This window comes from Aquarana catesbeiana, linkage group LG01 (genome assembly GCF_042186555.1).
Source record: "Aquarana catesbeiana isolate 2022-GZ linkage group LG01, ASM4218655v1, whole genome shotgun sequence".
NCBI classification, from domain to species: domain Eukaryota; kingdom Metazoa; phylum Chordata; class Amphibia; order Anura; family Ranidae; genus Aquarana; species Aquarana catesbeiana.
Window position 1 is genome coordinate 558024803 of NC_133324.1, and position 16523 is coordinate 558041325.

The 16523-nt window shown below is 44.4% G+C and overlaps 1 protein-coding gene across 2 annotated transcripts in view; it reads right to left on the reverse strand.

The window, feature by feature from the left end:
- LOC141105922 (protein mono-ADP-ribosyltransferase PARP14-like) overlaps positions 1-16523 on the reverse strand; it is a 166832-nt gene that overhangs the window by 37727 nt on the left and 112582 nt on the right. For both annotated transcript variants that reach the window (XM_073596138.1, XM_073596146.1), the window contains one exon: positions 4016-4210. In XM_073596138.1, coding sequence (XP_073452239.1) covers positions 4016-4210 — 195 coding nt within the window. The remainder of the gene's footprint in view (positions 1-4015; positions 4211-16523) is intronic.

The window sequence follows — 16523 nt, forward strand, 5'->3', positions numbered from 1 at the left end:
ATAAAGCCTAAAAAAGAAAACTAAGGCAGCCACCACAGATTTGGTAAACTTCATTTTACAATTTTTTTTGTTTTGGGATTTACTTTCAATATTTTTTATTTGAAATAACCAGGGATGATAACAAAAAAAGAACATCGAGACATGAGCAGAATAAACCAATCTTGAAGTTGACGTGTACATCTGTCGCATTACTAGTGGCAAAGATAACTACCTTAAATATCAACTAGAAGGGTAAAACTGTCATATTAAAAGTAAACGTACAACTGGATCTGTTATTGAGAAACAATATAATCCCCCTTTATGGGAGTTTTCACAAAAATCCCAGTTCGTTTCTCACAACTAGATGAGATCCTGCTCGGGATACCTGTCCCAAAAAAATTTCTGAAATAACCAGAAGATGTAACCCTGCAATAAGGGCCTGAAGAGGAAAAAAAAGGGAGGATAGTCCTTAAAAAGGAGTAAGAAAAAGAATAGATAAGTTTAGTTTAGAAAGAGAGTAGGTATTAGGCATTGGGGCTTCTTTTGGGATAGACAATAACATGAGGGGTTACAGGGGGCTGATTGATGTATATCCTTCACTGTTCCCACGCTGTCTCAAATGCTTTGTTGACCATCTTCTCCTGGACCATTATCCATTAAATCTTTCGTTTGGCTGCTGCAAATGACACAGATTGCTGCTTGCATGCTCGGGCCAAGGTCATCTTGGCCCCTAACAATATAAAGTGAGTGAGTTTTAGAAGATGTTTCGAGCCTCCGATTGACTTGCTATTAAGCAATGCAATCTCTGGTGTTTTAGGAATTGCAAGGCCAGTGACCTTGCGCAGCAAACAAAAGATTCTATTCCAGTAGCCCCTAATGCGTTGACATTCCCACCAGGTACGGAAGAGAGAACCAACATGGCCACATCCCCTGAAACATAAAGGGGAAGCCTGGTTAAATTATTGCCAGTCTGGAGGGGACACGGTACCATCGCGTGAACAACTTCACACTTGCTTCCATTTAGTAGGTATCCAGGTCAGGTAGTCTATAGTGTGCCCAGGGACCGACTGCCTCTCCATATTCACCCAGTCTGGTCTATGTCCTTTAGAATAAATGATAGAAAATTGGGTCAATTGGGCTGCTTGATCATATTTGCAGAAGTGAGGGACTCCCAGTCCCCCTTGAGTACAGCTTCTATATAGGACACCTTTAGGGCATCAGAATCCCTTGGATACCCAAATAAAGCCAATTACCTTGGATTGATATTTCTGGAGGGTAATTGGAACGGAGCAGAATAGATATAGTATCCTGGGTAGTAGGGTCATTTTAATTGACGGAACCCTCCCTAGCCAGGAGATGTCCCACTCTGCTCAGTTAAATAAGTCGTTTACCAGTTTTTTGTAGCGAGGGGGGTAGTTAGCATTATAGAGCTTGTCAATGCTAGCTGCCAGTTTAAGGCCAGGTATGGAATAGATGTATTACTCCAATTAAATGAAAAGCTGTTTTGTATGCCTTTCACCAATGAGGCCAGGGTATAGACAATCAGTGCCATGGATTTAGCAATGTTCACATGAAGGCCCGAGATTTTCCCAAAGCCCCTAAGGAGTTTGAAAATGTTTGGGGTTGAGATGAGGGGTGAAGTAATAAAAAGAAGCAAGTCATCCGCAAAAAGTGCACATTTGTGGGTGTGGGGGCCACATCTTACTCCATGGATATTCTGATTAGACCTTATCGCTATGGCCAGGGTTTCTATTGCGATGGCAAATATTATGGGGGATAGGGGGTATCCTTGTCGAGTTCCTTTTGAGATTTGGAAGAATTCTGAGAAGTGAACAAGCAATTTAACTTGGGCACTTGGATTAGAATAAAGTGCCCTCAGAAGCTCCATGAAATGCGGCCCAAACCCCCATCTATCAAGCAATTCGAACAGATATGGCCATTCTACTGTGTCATAGGCCTTCTGCAGGTCTACCGAGAGCAAGAATCCTTCCTGATTATTGCCTCCATCCCAATTGTCTATCAAAATTGAAATAATGTCCACCGCTCTGCATATTTGATCCAGGCCCTGTCTTCCGGGAATGAAGCCCACCAGATTCTTATGGATATAGTTCCCAATAAGGGCCGACAGTCTGTTAGCCATGATTTTAGTCAAAATTTTAGGATCATTGTTGTTCAAGGAAATGGGTCTATAGTTGCTAATTTCTGAGCTATCTTTTCCTGGTTTGGGAATGACTGAGATGTAGGCCATATTAGCCGTGGTATCAAGATTTGAACCAGTCCGGAGAGAATTAAAGAAGCGAGTCAAATACAATGAGAGTGAGGATCCAAAGGTCTTATAATATTCTGCTGAAAACCCATCAGGTCCTGGAGCAGATCCCTTCTTAAGGTGTTTAATAACCTCTAAGACTTCAGCTTCACCTATGGGTTTTTCAAGGTCTGCCCTGTGATCCCTTTTCAATTTGGGGATGGGAATGTCGTTCAAGAAATCGGATATGGTGAGAATCCTTTGTGGATTCTGCGTGAGTATCCCTGTGGAGGAAAGCACTTTTGGGAAGGAGAAGGACCTGGACTGGGGCGTCAGCCTGGCAGCCAACCTGGGCCTATTTTATACTTGTGGAGGTAGAATCTCGCATCCGACCATTTAAGGTTTTTTCCGCCTCCTTGGTGAGAGCCAAGTTTAGGGACAAGCAACTCGATTCCAAAAGCGCTTGTGATGTAGGAGTTGGATTACGTCTATGGTCCTTTATATAGTTTATAGAACTCTTGTTCCAACTCTACTATATCGGCCTTTCTTTCTCGTTTGAGTTTGGTGGCTAGTTGGATGAGCTTGCCCCTAATGACAGCCTTGTGGGCCACTCAAAGTGTTTCAGGAGAGACTACCCATCATCATTCACCTTAAAGTATTCCACACTTTCTTTTTCCAGTGAGGTACAGTGAACCTGGCCCCTGGAAGACGTGATGATGTCACGAAGCGCGTAGGGCGGAGCCAGACGACGCGCTGACGTCACCCCCAAACAGTGTTGCATTCCAGTAGGACGGGTTTGTCCGTGCTCCTGTGGCCAAGGAACCGGACTTAAGGCTTTTTATCTACAGACGTTTTGTAAGTGTTCATTTTGCTATTTGATTTTAAATAAATTCTCGATGGTTTTACACTATGTGAGCTCCTTTTTATTCTATGGTGTATCCCTGCCATTGGCTTTGCTGGAGTGACTGGCGGTGAGGCGACCCCTGGTGGATGCTGATAGAAGTCTCTAATCTCTGTGTTACAATCTTATCTGCTTGCTGTGACCCTCTGTAGTGGGGAGTCATGGCCATCTGGTAAGGAGCAACCCCTTCTATCTCGGGTGGTGGACCCTCCTCTGATGTCACTAATCACATTATCACTTGGACTTTTTGTTTTTGTTTTTGCACTTTTTGGGCGAATTGGAGTTCTTTACATACTATATTGAGCTCTTACTTCATTGGGACATTATGGTGGATTTTCATTAACTGCTATTCACATTTAATTTTTCTACCTTTGCACTTAACATTATATATATTTGTTTATGTTATCTTGCACATGCATTAGCGCAATTCCTTTTATTTTTTATGCTTAATAGTGACTCATTTAGGTGCCAGTGGAACATTCCGTCATGGTCCTGAGAATTCATAATTAGCATTAGGACCATCAAGTGATCTGATAGTGGGAGTCTCTGGTAACAGATGGAATTGCCATGGCAGCAATGAAAATATGGTCAATTCTTGCGTAGCTTTGGTGTGGCGCTGATTGGGGATTTAATACCACTTTTGATTTTAATTTTTAATAAAAGGAAAGATTTTAGAAATGTATATCTTCTGACTGGGAAAGAGTTGTAGATTTTAAAATACTATATATACTGTAGCTATAAATATATGACCTTTAAGGCTTTTTCTTTCTTTGTATCTTTTTTTTTTTTACAAAACTGCATTAGGATAAGGAATTGATAACATATTAGTACTTCTAATAATCTCTAGTAAGTGTTTGCTGTGGCCTAAGAACTAGCATTCTGTAACTCACCTACTGGTTTCCAAGAGTCTCCTGACGCAAATCTAAAGTGTTTTCTCAACCGTGCGCGGAATATGTGGTAGATGTGTGGGCGACTTGTAACCAGATGAACACAAGTCAAAGAATTTGTGTTTCTAGTCCTGGCAAATAAGGCAATTGCATTCACAAAATGGTTTGCCACTTCAAGTGGATTAAATCCACATTCACCTACAAGAGAAAGAAAAGAAAAAAAGAGACCTATTGTTCAGGTTCAAATGTTCAAATGAAACTATTTGTATACTTGGTTTCCCATTTAAATACACAATTTCCTCTCACAGCAAGCAGCAGGTTAAATAAACTTAAACATTCCTTAAAATAGAAATATACTATATATTTGATAGCATACACACACTTTACAATGTTTTTATCATGATTTTTTTTATATTTGTCAAAATAAAGTGTGAAACTCATATATTTGTGAGCACTTTCTTTCCTCAACTTGGGATTACAGTGGTACCATTAAAGTCCTTTAACATTTCCCCGTTTTACCTGTAACTCTGTGCTTATGACCTCGGGGCCTGTGGCAGAGTACTCTTATGTGAGAGGTAGTAGAAGCCTGGGAGTAGATAACATCATGGAGCATGTCCGACTGGGTAGAACTACAGAGGGAACATTTGGAAAGTGTAGCATTATACTAATATCTATCACCCTCTAGTCTGCTACTACTGGTAGTTTAGGTAAATTATAGTCTGGCTCAAGGCTAAGCCCGAGCCTTGAATTCTGGGTCAGGGTTCATTAGAGTTCAGGGCTGGGTGACTTATCCAGGCAACCCTCTGGTGCCTCCCCCTGGTTCTAGAATGTTGGAGAATATCCAAGAAATTAGTGGGCAGAAGCTAGGAGGATTTTCTTGCATATTTAGGAGCCACTAGACAATCCCTAGGAAGTGGGCCCATGAATCATGCCAGCAGGGGATTCAGGTAAAAGATGGAGATGCAGTGCTGAGGGAGGCTGTTGGTGTCCCTGCAGGGGAGGGATTTTCCCTTGGGCTGGAGCTTGGGTGGCTGGCCTGGAAGGATCCTACCACAGGAGGCAGCTGGAAAGAGGCTTTCCAGAGAGGCAGCAGGAGCAAGGAAGGACAGTGTGAGTAGATCAGAACAATGCAGGGACAGACAAGGGGAGAGACTGCCACATGTATCAGGCCTCTCTTGAAGACAGCGGTGTGCTTAAGTCTTCAGCCTATCCCTGGGAGATCTCCAGTGCGTCAGTCAGGAGGGCTGGTGCAGTGTTTCAGTCGGCCAAGAAATCATAAATTCTGCCAGGGTATGTAAACTTATGAGCACAACTGTATACTTTCAGACAAACAAGGATCCTGAAGCTCAGCGGGTAGCTCAGCAGGATGTTCACCCACCGAGCGCCCCACAATGCACTGTGTGCTTTACAGTGCATTTTAGGGCCCTAATTGGATGAAGCCTTGCACCTGACCGCTGGCACTGATTGGAGTAAGTGATGATTACTTTCTCCAATCACGGCTCAGTACTCATAAGCCTCATACACACTATCAGATTTTCTGCTGATTTTTGTCTTCAGATTTACCAAAACCATGTAGTGCAAGGGCCTGCCTAATTGCATACAAATTGAAACCTCATATTATATGGTTTTGGTAAATCTGAAGACAAAAATCAGCAGAAAATCTGATAGTGTGTATAGGGCTTTAGTCCCACCCCATGCTATAAAAGGTAACTTCCCATAGCCAGCTCTTGTAGTGTGTTGCAGTTTAGATAGACAGAGCAGGTTTGCTACTAGCAGTTAGAGTATTCACTGTTCACTTATTGTGATTTTGAATGTGGAGTGTTAGTATAGTGTGTGAAAATAGTGCGGCAGTGTAGTCTGTTAGTGTAGTACAATGTTTAACAGAGCTTTACATAACATGCAGAGGAGGTGATGGACTGGCTTACAAAACCGTCCTCATCCTCTATCACCCAAGATGGCACTAATGTACAATCCACCAAAGCTGCCAGAGCTATACTGCCTCTGTGTCCACAGCTACTCCTGCCATAGCTCCAGCATCATGCATAAAGGATTCATCTAAATTATTTGAACACAGCGTCAGCCACTTGCTTCTTGAGAATGCACAGACATTACTTGATACTGATGTCAGTTCTGGGGTAGAGGAAGGGACCAATATGAGACTATAGAGAAGGTAGAACACTGATAAACAACAAATTGGCAATCAAGTTCCCCCAGCCACAGCATATTGCCAAGTTGGCTCCAGCAATGATGAGGATTGAGGGGATGCTGATGAGGTCACTGACAGGACATGGGTGCCAGATAGCGCAGAGGAGGAAAGTGAGGGAGAGAAACAACCCCAACGAGGCAAGATGTCCTGAATAGACAGGCATCATGGAGGAGTAGAGAGCAGCCACCCTATTCCATCAGATTATGAAGCTGTTATCTCCCGACCCACTTCTCAGAGCTCAGCTATGTGGGCCTTTTTTTAGCACATGTGCAGCTGATCGTACTGTTGTAATTTGCAATCTCTGCCGCAAGCAGATCAAGCATGGCAAAAACACCAGCTGTTTGGTTACCACATGATTGATAAGGCATTTACCCTCCCACCACTCAGCCCATTGGCAACAGCACCTGAAAGCCACACACAAGGAACACAATTCTTCTTCTCCTCACCTCTCATGTCTAACCCTGTTATATCTCATGACCTCTCAGCAGCCTCCACTCACAGGGATGATGGTATAGCAAAGGATGTCACAGGTCCTTGCAGGTCATCTGCCAGCAGCACATCACCAGCTGTAGCTGATAGCAGGCAAATTTCTCTGTCCCAGCTACTGAAGCGCAAAAAAGAAAATATACACTCCCTGCCACTCACATGCCCAGCGTCTAAATTCCAGCTTGTCAAAATTGCTGGCTTTATAACTCCTGCCTTTCCGTCTGGTGGAATCTGACCCTTCTGTGAATTTGCAGAATGTGCTGTACCACCATGGCAGGTTCTCAGTCGCTATTTCTTTGCATGTAAGGCCATTCCATCTCTGTACCATCACGTGGAAGGCAACACTTTAGCATCGTTGGGCAAGGCAGTAAGTCGCAAGCTCCACCTTACTGCCGATTCGTGGTCCAGCAAGCATGGTCAGGGACCATATATTTCATTGACAGCACACTGGGTAACTCAACTTGCAACTAGGAAGGATCAAGGACAGGGATCGGTACTGGAGCTTGTTTTGTCGCCATGTCTCCATACAGCTGGTGATGATGATGTGAGATCTGTCAGCTCCACCCCCTCCTCTCCCTCCTCCTCCAGCATTTGAGGAGCCATATAACGAGTCAGGCTAAAAGATTCTCATGCAGTTTTTCAGCTGGTCTGTCTATGGGACAAGAGCCACTCCAGAGCAGAGATTCTTTCGGCTATGCAGGGCAGGCCCAGAGGTGGTTCACGCCATGGTAGCTTGAGCCAGGAATGGTGGTGTGCGATAATGGCACTAACATTCTCTCTGTCCTTCAACAGGGAAGGTTGACAACGTGCCATGCCTGGCACATGTCCTCAGTTTGGTGGTGCAGCGTTTCTTCAGGTTTGCAAGATCTTCTAAATCAGGCCAGAAGAGTTTGTAGCCATTTCAGGTGGTCATACATAGCCAGTGTTCGGTTGCCTGAAATTCAGTGGGAATTCCACCTGCCTGTAAACTGCCTGATTTGTGACATGCCCACCAGGTGGAACTCAACTTTGGCAATGCTGCAGTGGCTGCACATGCAGCAGAATGCTGTCAAATGGTACCTGTTTGAGTATGGCACAAGAGCAGGCTCAGGGCACCTCTGCTTTCTTTTCCCCATGCCAATGGCTGCTGATAAATGATGCATGCACTGTACTGTCACCATCTGAGGAGATGACATGGATGGTGAGCCGTGACAATGCATGCATCAGTGATACAATCCCTGTTGTGTTCCTGCTGAGGCATAATCTGCGTGGCATTATGGATAGGACACTTGAGGCAGAGCAGAAGAAGAAGAGGAATTCCTTTCCTCTCAAGGCCTGCTTTATGCAAACACCATTCTTGCGACACCACAGAACACACAAGAGGAGAGGAAGGAGGAGAATGATTCTGTCAGTTTTGGAGGCATAGAAGCAAAAAGAAGACCTACTTTAAACCTTATGAGATGGTTTTCAGTCCTCAGAAACCTTGGGAGTAGTACATAGCTCAGAGGAGGCCATTCCAGATACTTTAATCCTCAGTGACCCCCCCCCTGAGGAATCTGCTTCTCATGACTCTGCAAACTTGTGGTGCATGGGCTCCCTTATTTTTCAAATCCTGTGAAAAGACCCGAGAATTTGTGACATCAAGGATAAGGATCATTACTAGTTGGCAACCCTCCTTGAATACTGTTACTTGGGGCAAGCCTCTGAACTCATCCAGCCCTTGCAGAGGGAGCACAGGATGAAATATCTTCAGGACTAGGAGTTTATGTAACACCTTTTCAGACTCTTGTAGGTTACAGTCTCATGAAAAAGCTAGTTTTGAGGCTTCTGTTGGTCAAAAGAGGACTGGTGGAGGAGGGGGCCGCCTCAGTTATGCCCTTTTAAAAAAAATTTAGTCCTCTGCGCCCAGGGCTATCAGCTTCAAGATCCCATTGGCAACCTCTGCATCATATAGTGCCTTGCAAAAGTATTCACCCCCTTGGCTTTTTACCTATTTTGTTACATTACAGCCTTTAGTTCAATGTTTTTTTAATCTGAATTATATGTGATGGATCAGAACACAATAGTCTAAGTTGGTGAAGTAAAATTCGAAAAATAAATATATAAAACTATTTTTCAGAAATAGAAAAACTGATAATTGGCATGTGCGTATGTATTCACCCCTTTGTTATGAAGCCCATAAAAAGCTCTGGTGCAACCAATTGCCTTCAGAAGTCACATAATTAGTGAAATTAAGTCCACCTATGTGCAATCTAAGTGTCACATGATCTGTCATCACATATACACACCTTTTTGAAAGGCCCCAGAGGCTGCAACACCTAAGCAAGAGGCACCACTAACCAAACACTGCCATGAAGACCAAGGAACTCTCTAAACAAGTAAGGGACAATGTTGTTGAGAAGTACAAGTCAGGGTTAGGTTATAAAAAAAATCCAAATCTTTGATGATAACTAGGAGCACCATCAAATCTATCATAACCAAATGGAAAGAACATGGCACAACAGCAAACCTGCCAAGAGACGGCCACACACCAAAACTCACAGACCGGACAAGGAGGGCATTAATCAGAGAGGCAGCACAGACACCTAAGGTAGCCCTGGAGGAGCTGCAGAGTTCCACAGCAGAGACTGGAGTATCTGTACATAGGATGACAATAAGCCATACGCTCCATAGAGTTGGGCTTTATGGCAGAGTGGCCAGAAGAAAGCCATTACTTTCAGCAAAAAACAAAATGGCATGTTTTGAGTTTGCGAAAAGTCATGTGGGACATTCCCAAAATTTATGGAGGAAGGTACTCTGGTCTGATGAGACTAAAATTGAACTTTTTGTCCATCAAAGAAAATGCTATGTCTGGTGCAAACCCAACACATCACATCACCCAAAGAACATTATCCCCACAGTGAAACATGGTGGTGGCAGCATCATGCTGTTGGTATGTTTTTCAGCAGTCGGGACTCGGAAACTGGTCAAAGTTGAGGGAAAGATGGATGGTGCCAAATACAGGGATATTCTTGAGCAAAACCTGTACCACTCTGTGTGTGTGATTTGAGGCAAGGACGGAGGTTCATCTTCCAGCAAGACAATGACCCCAAACACACTGCTAAAGCAACACTTGAGTGGTTTAAGGGGAAATATGTACATGTGTTGGCATGGCCTAGTCAAAGTCCTGACCTCAATCCAATAGAAAATCTGTGGTCAGACTTAAAGATTGTTGTTTACAAGCTCAAACCATCCAACTTGAAGGAGCTGGAGCAAGAAGGAATGGGGAAAAATCCCAGTGGTAAGATGTGGCAAGCTCATAGAGACTTATCCAAAGCAACTTGGAGCTAGCTGTGATAGCCGCAAAAGTTGGCTCTACAAAGTATTGACTTTAGGGGAGTGAATAGTTATGCACATTGACTTTTTCTGTTATTCTGTCCTATTTGTTGTTTGCTTTACAATAAAAAAAAACATCTTCAAAAGTTGTGGGCATGTTCTGTAAATTAAATGATGCAAGTCCTCAAACAATCTATGTTAATTCCAGGTTGTGAGGCAACAAAACAGGCAAAATGCCAAGGGGGGTGAATATTTTGCAAGGCACTGTAGTGGAAGATTATCTAGGCGCAAAAACAGACATGGAGAGCTTTCCAGTAGATGATCCACTGGGTTTCTAGGTCATGAGAATAGACCACTGGCCAGAACTTGCCCAGTATGCAATTGAGCTGCTGGGCTGCCCTGCATCCAGCGTGCTTTCCGAACGAGCATTCAGTGCTGAAGGAGGATTGTTGACAGATAAAAGAGCATGTCTGGGGGGCGTGGTCTGGACATGGTTGGATAGAGACATGCATTCCTTGAGTTCCCGGCCATCTCCCAACTACCCCAACTATTTTAGATTGATCCAGCGCAGCATACACTCTTCAAGGAAGAGGACATCACAGAGGAAATATAAGCCCACGAAACCCTCGCCTACGGCCCCAGCATCCAGCGAAATTAGGCGATTATTCCGGCTCTCACAACAGAATACTCCAATATGGAGGCTGCACATACAGAGGGAGCAGAGACTCAGACACACATCAGCACGCCATGCCCGTGGCTGGAGCCTGAGACTACAGACTCATTCCAGGACACACCACCGGACTTACACTCTGAACCAGGAGGCTTGTTACAGTCTTCCTCTGTCTTGTACCGAGTGGACCCTGAGCTCCGCTCTCTGCTCCAGGCATTCCCCACAAGAGCCGACATCATAGCACTCCCTACAAGAGCCGACATCGTAGCCCTGATTAGCACAGTAGAAGCTGCCCACAAGAAGATCTTGGAGGTGAGGTCTGAGCTGAAGGGTCTTGCTACAAGACTGACTAAAGGCGAGTCCTCTCTGGCTACCCTAGATCACCGAGTGGCAGCACTGGAGGAACCGCAGGAGACACACATGGAGGCCCTGATCGACCAACAGCTACATCAAGAGGTCTTAGAGGACCGGAGCCGGAGGAATAATCTCCGGCTCTGGGGCTTTCCAGAGGTCATGGGAGCGGAGGATTTAACCGAGGCGGCACTCGCCATCTTCCACAGCATAGACGGAGTAGATCTGGCCGAACGTGTAACATTGGACCGCATACACAGAGCGTTGGGTCCCAGATCATCGGACCCAGTGAGGCCCCTGAGATGTGATTTGCAGGCTCCATCACTACACGCACAAAGAACAGATCATCCGGAAGGCATGGGAGTCAAGAGAAACAGAATTTGACGGAGCTACTATAAAAATACTCCCGGATCTCTCACGCGCCACACTACACCGTAGAGCCTTACTTAAACCCCGGCTGGATCTCGCCAGGTGCCAGAATGCCCCATACCATTGGTGATACCCACTCTCTGTGACCTTCTGTAGAGAACAGAGGTCTTTCACTCTCTGGAAACCGACATCGCTAACAGCATTGTTTGAATTCCTAGCTGTGGAATCGATAGAAGTCCCCAACTGGTTGGCACTCATCCCTCGCTTTCCCAACCAGCAGGATCAACCGGCGCAGAGGAGAGAGGACACCGCACCCAGACAGCAGAAAAACTGCCGCCATCCTACAGCACCATTTACGGAGGCGACCTGGGAATTATAAAGCCATTAAGCTGTAAGTACTTCCCCCTGATGCCTTGATGTTCAGGCAGTTATCCGAATATGTTTGCCGGACCCCGCCACTCTCCTTATCCCACTATACCTGCCATACTCAATTTAGAACACAGACTTACTGACTGTTTGCTGTAAGGAGCTCCAGGACTTCACATTACGTTTTTGGAATGTGCCCCCCTCGCCCTATGTTGATACATGCCTTGCAATGGAGAGTAGTGCGGCCACATTAGTCCACACATGACAGTGAGCCTACTGACTGTGCAGTTTTGCTTCCCACATGCTGATCCCAGTGCACATCCTCTATTTTGCCACTGGACATGGCAATATCCGAGACCCTTGCTCCCTTGAGACACTGGCTTACATATTCCACCCAGAACCCTCATAGGAATGTTCCCTGGATTCACAAAGACCATCTGGAACAGGAGAGCCCTAACAGACTGGTTTAGATATACTGGCAGAAATAAGCAAACCGAGATGGGCTCAGCCCCTCACCCTTCCACTGCACCAAAACCATCACATAAAGAGTGGGACGTGGTAAGAAGTGGCGAGCACTGACTGAAACTTGAACTAACCCAGTTGTCGACGAGGGAGGGTGGGGGAGCAGGATTTCCCCGCTTCTAGACTTGAGGCGGTTATCATTGAGGGGGGTAGATATCTCTGTCTTGGGAAAGGGGATGGGAAGGATGGGCCACAAAAGAAAGAGCAATGACATGTGCAATTGATGTGTACTAACTCATTTTACACAGTTGATAGGGGGAGGTACAGTCTTAGTTCTGCAGCATGAACTGGAGGATCGGGGCAACTCCAACACTGCTTCATTAAGAGTCGCTAGATGGGATAATATGTTTTTTTTTAAGTTGTTCAAGAAAAGGGGGAGGGGGCTGTCTTAAGGGGAACCTATGGCTTGTTTGTCTTTCTTTTCCTGGAAAGACCCATCTCAGATATAATTACATTACAATGCTTGAAAAATTTCTATCTTTCTTTTGAGTTAAGATTGTTTTTTACACTGTTTTTGCACTATATAGTCGGGGTGGGGGGGAAGGTCGGGGTGGGGGGGAAGGTCGGGGATTCTCCTATCGAGCCTTGCCCTCCTTTTTTCCCAATTAGGTTTGCATGTTTTCCGGGGGTGCAACTCTGCCCCCCTGTGAATTATATGCTGATACTGTGTGTTGACACGGAACAAGGTCTCTTGACCTAGACCGGGTCGCTCTTCTCTTTGCAACTCTTGATATTTCTCCTTCTCTCTATCTGCTTGCCTCTCTCCCTCCTCTCCACTTTCTACTATCATCTTAACTCTCTTCTTCTCTAATCTTTAGATATCTGCTAACCCCCCCTCCTCCCTCCCTCACATCCCAAAATGGCACTGGACACTATCAAGGTGTTATCTCTTAATGCTAAGGGACTCAATACGCCTGAGAAAAGGCAGATGCTACTGCGCGACCTAAAAAAATCCCACACAGACATTGCCTTCATCCAGGAGACACTTTTCAAAAATGACAGACTACACTACCTACAGAACAAGTTTTATCCCTTGGCATACCATTCAACTAACCCGACGACCAAATCCAAAGGGGTGTCCATATTAATATCCAGTAAAATTCCCTGGCGTGTACAAGACACCTTGGTAGACCCCATGGGAAGCTACATTTTCCTCAGGGGACTAATAGGAGAAATACAAATCACGTTAGGGACTATCTACGCCCTCAATGAAAACCAGGTCTCATTTCTAGAAAGAACCTTAGGCAAACTCCAAGACTTCACACAGGGTCAATTGATCTTAGGTGGAGACTTTAATGTTCCCCTGATACCGTCAACGGACACCTCATTCGGTACGTCATCTATTCCACCGAGTCACCTCAAACGCTTAGCCAGGAAGCTGTACAGAACCCAATAAATTGGCAACTACAACATTCTGGAGAAAGAGATTATACATTCTACTCTTCCCCACATAAAGTCTCTACCAGAATAGATTACTTCATGATCCCCCATGGGCAACTACATGCCATTTGAGACACATCAATAGGCAACATCACATGGTCAGACCCATCTTTCTGACCTATGCCCTAACTGGCGACACATCGCCCAGACATTACTTCTGGTGCCTCAATGAGAGTCTTTTACAGACTCTGGAGGTACTTAAGGAAGTGACTAAGGAGTTAGAACTATACTTCCAGCTGAACGACAGACCAGAATGCGACCCAGGCATACTATGGGAAGCACATAAACCAGTCATTAGGGGAATTCTTATCAAACACGGAGCCCGTATTAAAAGAGAATGAGCGAAACAACTCTCCCAACTGCCACAAAAACTGGAAACCACAGAGTCCAGACACAAGCATGCTCCCTCCCAGGTCTCAGAGATGGACCTTACAATAATTAGGAGACAGATCACTGATCTGTTATTATATAAGGTTAAGGCGGCACTGCAGTTTTGTCGCAAAGCAAACTACGAGTCCGGAGATAAATGTGGGAAACTACAAGCAAAACAGGTAAGGGAACATAGGCTTTCCCCGTACATCCCCCGGGTTGTCAGAGGCAACCCGGATTATCTGCCCTTCCAGGGCAGATAACACAGGAATTTAGAGAATTTTACTCTCAACTGTATAATTTACCATTGCCAACACCGCCTCTGGCGGCCATGGAGGAATACATCATAGCATTTCAAATACCATCTCTATACCATGAACTCCGTGAGGAACTTGACTCCCCTATTACCCTTCTGGAATTACAAAAAGCATTAGGGTCCATGAAGCCAGGGAAAGCTTCAGGCCCTGATGGATACACTATACAATATTACAAAACATTATCCCCAGTCCTAGGCCCACACATGATACAGCTATTCCATGCAAATGATTCTGGTTCCGCGTTCTCCAGAGATACCCTAAAAGCCCACATCTGTGTAATACATAAGAAGGAAAAGACCCCACTGCATGCGGTAGTTACAGGCCCATATCGCTGTTAAATACAGATCTTAAGTTATACACAAAGATTCTAGCTACCCAACGGAGCTCATCATACCGCTATCCCAGCGCCAGTGAAGGATCTAAGGCGGATGGATGTCTGGATAGGAAAACCACATCAGCTGTTCCTGCCTGCGGGATTTGATATATCTGAGCCCTTAAGACCCCCGTGACAGGTGTCCCACACATCTGGTAAGCGGCCCCCCTTTTTTCAATTTCTCACAAGATTTTGGCTCCCAAAGAAAGGATAGTTCACCTAGAAAAGTACACATTGAGTTGCAGGACTTTTCCAATTGCCTATTTCCAACTACTTACCCCCTAAGTGGACTGTGCCACATTGAAACCATTCACTCATTGTCTTTTTGGAGTTTTATGTATGGCACATTATTTGATATTAGTATTGCTCAAAAGTATGACTCATATGACTCATATGCATACCTAGGCTAAAGGAATTCCCTCAGCCTGCTTGGTTTGACATTAGTAGCGCACCAGAGTGCACCTTTCATATGATAAAACTGAAAATTCATTTTTTTTTTAGGGTTGCAGCACTATTAGTCATTTTTTCACCCCTTTTTTTAATTTTTCATTTTTTATTTATTTTTATTCAAGATTTTGTGGTTATATTTCATTTTTCACCTTCAAATTTACACTGCTTTTTGAACATGGTAGTAAATTGGGGTTAGCGCAGATTACTTGTGTTACATTACCTTTACTGCATTACAAATACAAAACATGATAAACCTATCCCTCAAATCCTCAATTTGTACCAAGATACAGGAAACCAATTATAAGGTTTTGACAAGATGGTATATGACACCCAGCAGACTTCACGCTATTTTTCCTGATACACTAGAACAATGCTGGAGATGTGGGGCGGGCACGGGAACGATTCTACATATGTTCTAGACGTGTCCCTAACTGACATCCTTTTGGAAGACAGTTCGTACCATTTCTCAAAAATTTACAGATTTTGAGATCCCAGACAACCCAGCATTTTTTCTGCTACACGTCTCCACCATGTCAGTCAAAACCTACAAAAAATCCATTCTACAACATTTAGTGAATGCAGCCAAGTCTTGCATTCCCCTATTTTGGAAACAGCAAAACCCACCAACCATAGCATTGTGGTTGAAAAAAAGTGGAGGATATAAACAAAATGGAAGATCTGATAATGACAGCAGCTGACAGACATATCAAAAAACTTGGACTCTTTGGAATTTATTCAAGTACTCAGAAGAAGGTAAATTTCTCTTTAGAACATGAACATTATCTGTTCTTAGGAAATGACTCGTTCTCACACGCAAAACCTGAGATGAGGACATAACCTACCCAGATTGCCACCCCCCAAATCCCTCCCCCCCCCTCCACCCCCTCCCCCTCTCTGCTCTTCTTTCTATACTAGCTCTTCCTACCTATACTTCTTCTCTTTTTCTTATTGGGTCGATATTCTAACTGTTTATTAAAGGTTATGGTTGACAGGAAAAGGGATCTCCCAGATCTCTAGAAGAAGAAGGCGTGTTTTTCCTGACGTCGTACATACATGTTTATAGCTTACCATACTTTGGAGGCTGCGTCCTTCCTAATATGATTAAGACATTGTAATCATTTCCTCTGTCATATCCTATGTGGACCTGATTCACTTCTTGTGTTTATAAAAAACTAATAAATAGGTATTTGCAAAAAAAAACAAAGAGCATATCTGTCCGAAGACTCCATTAGCCGGCTGACATATGTAAAAATGGCGGATTAGCAGCAGCTATCAAGTGATGCCGACGTCGCTGATTA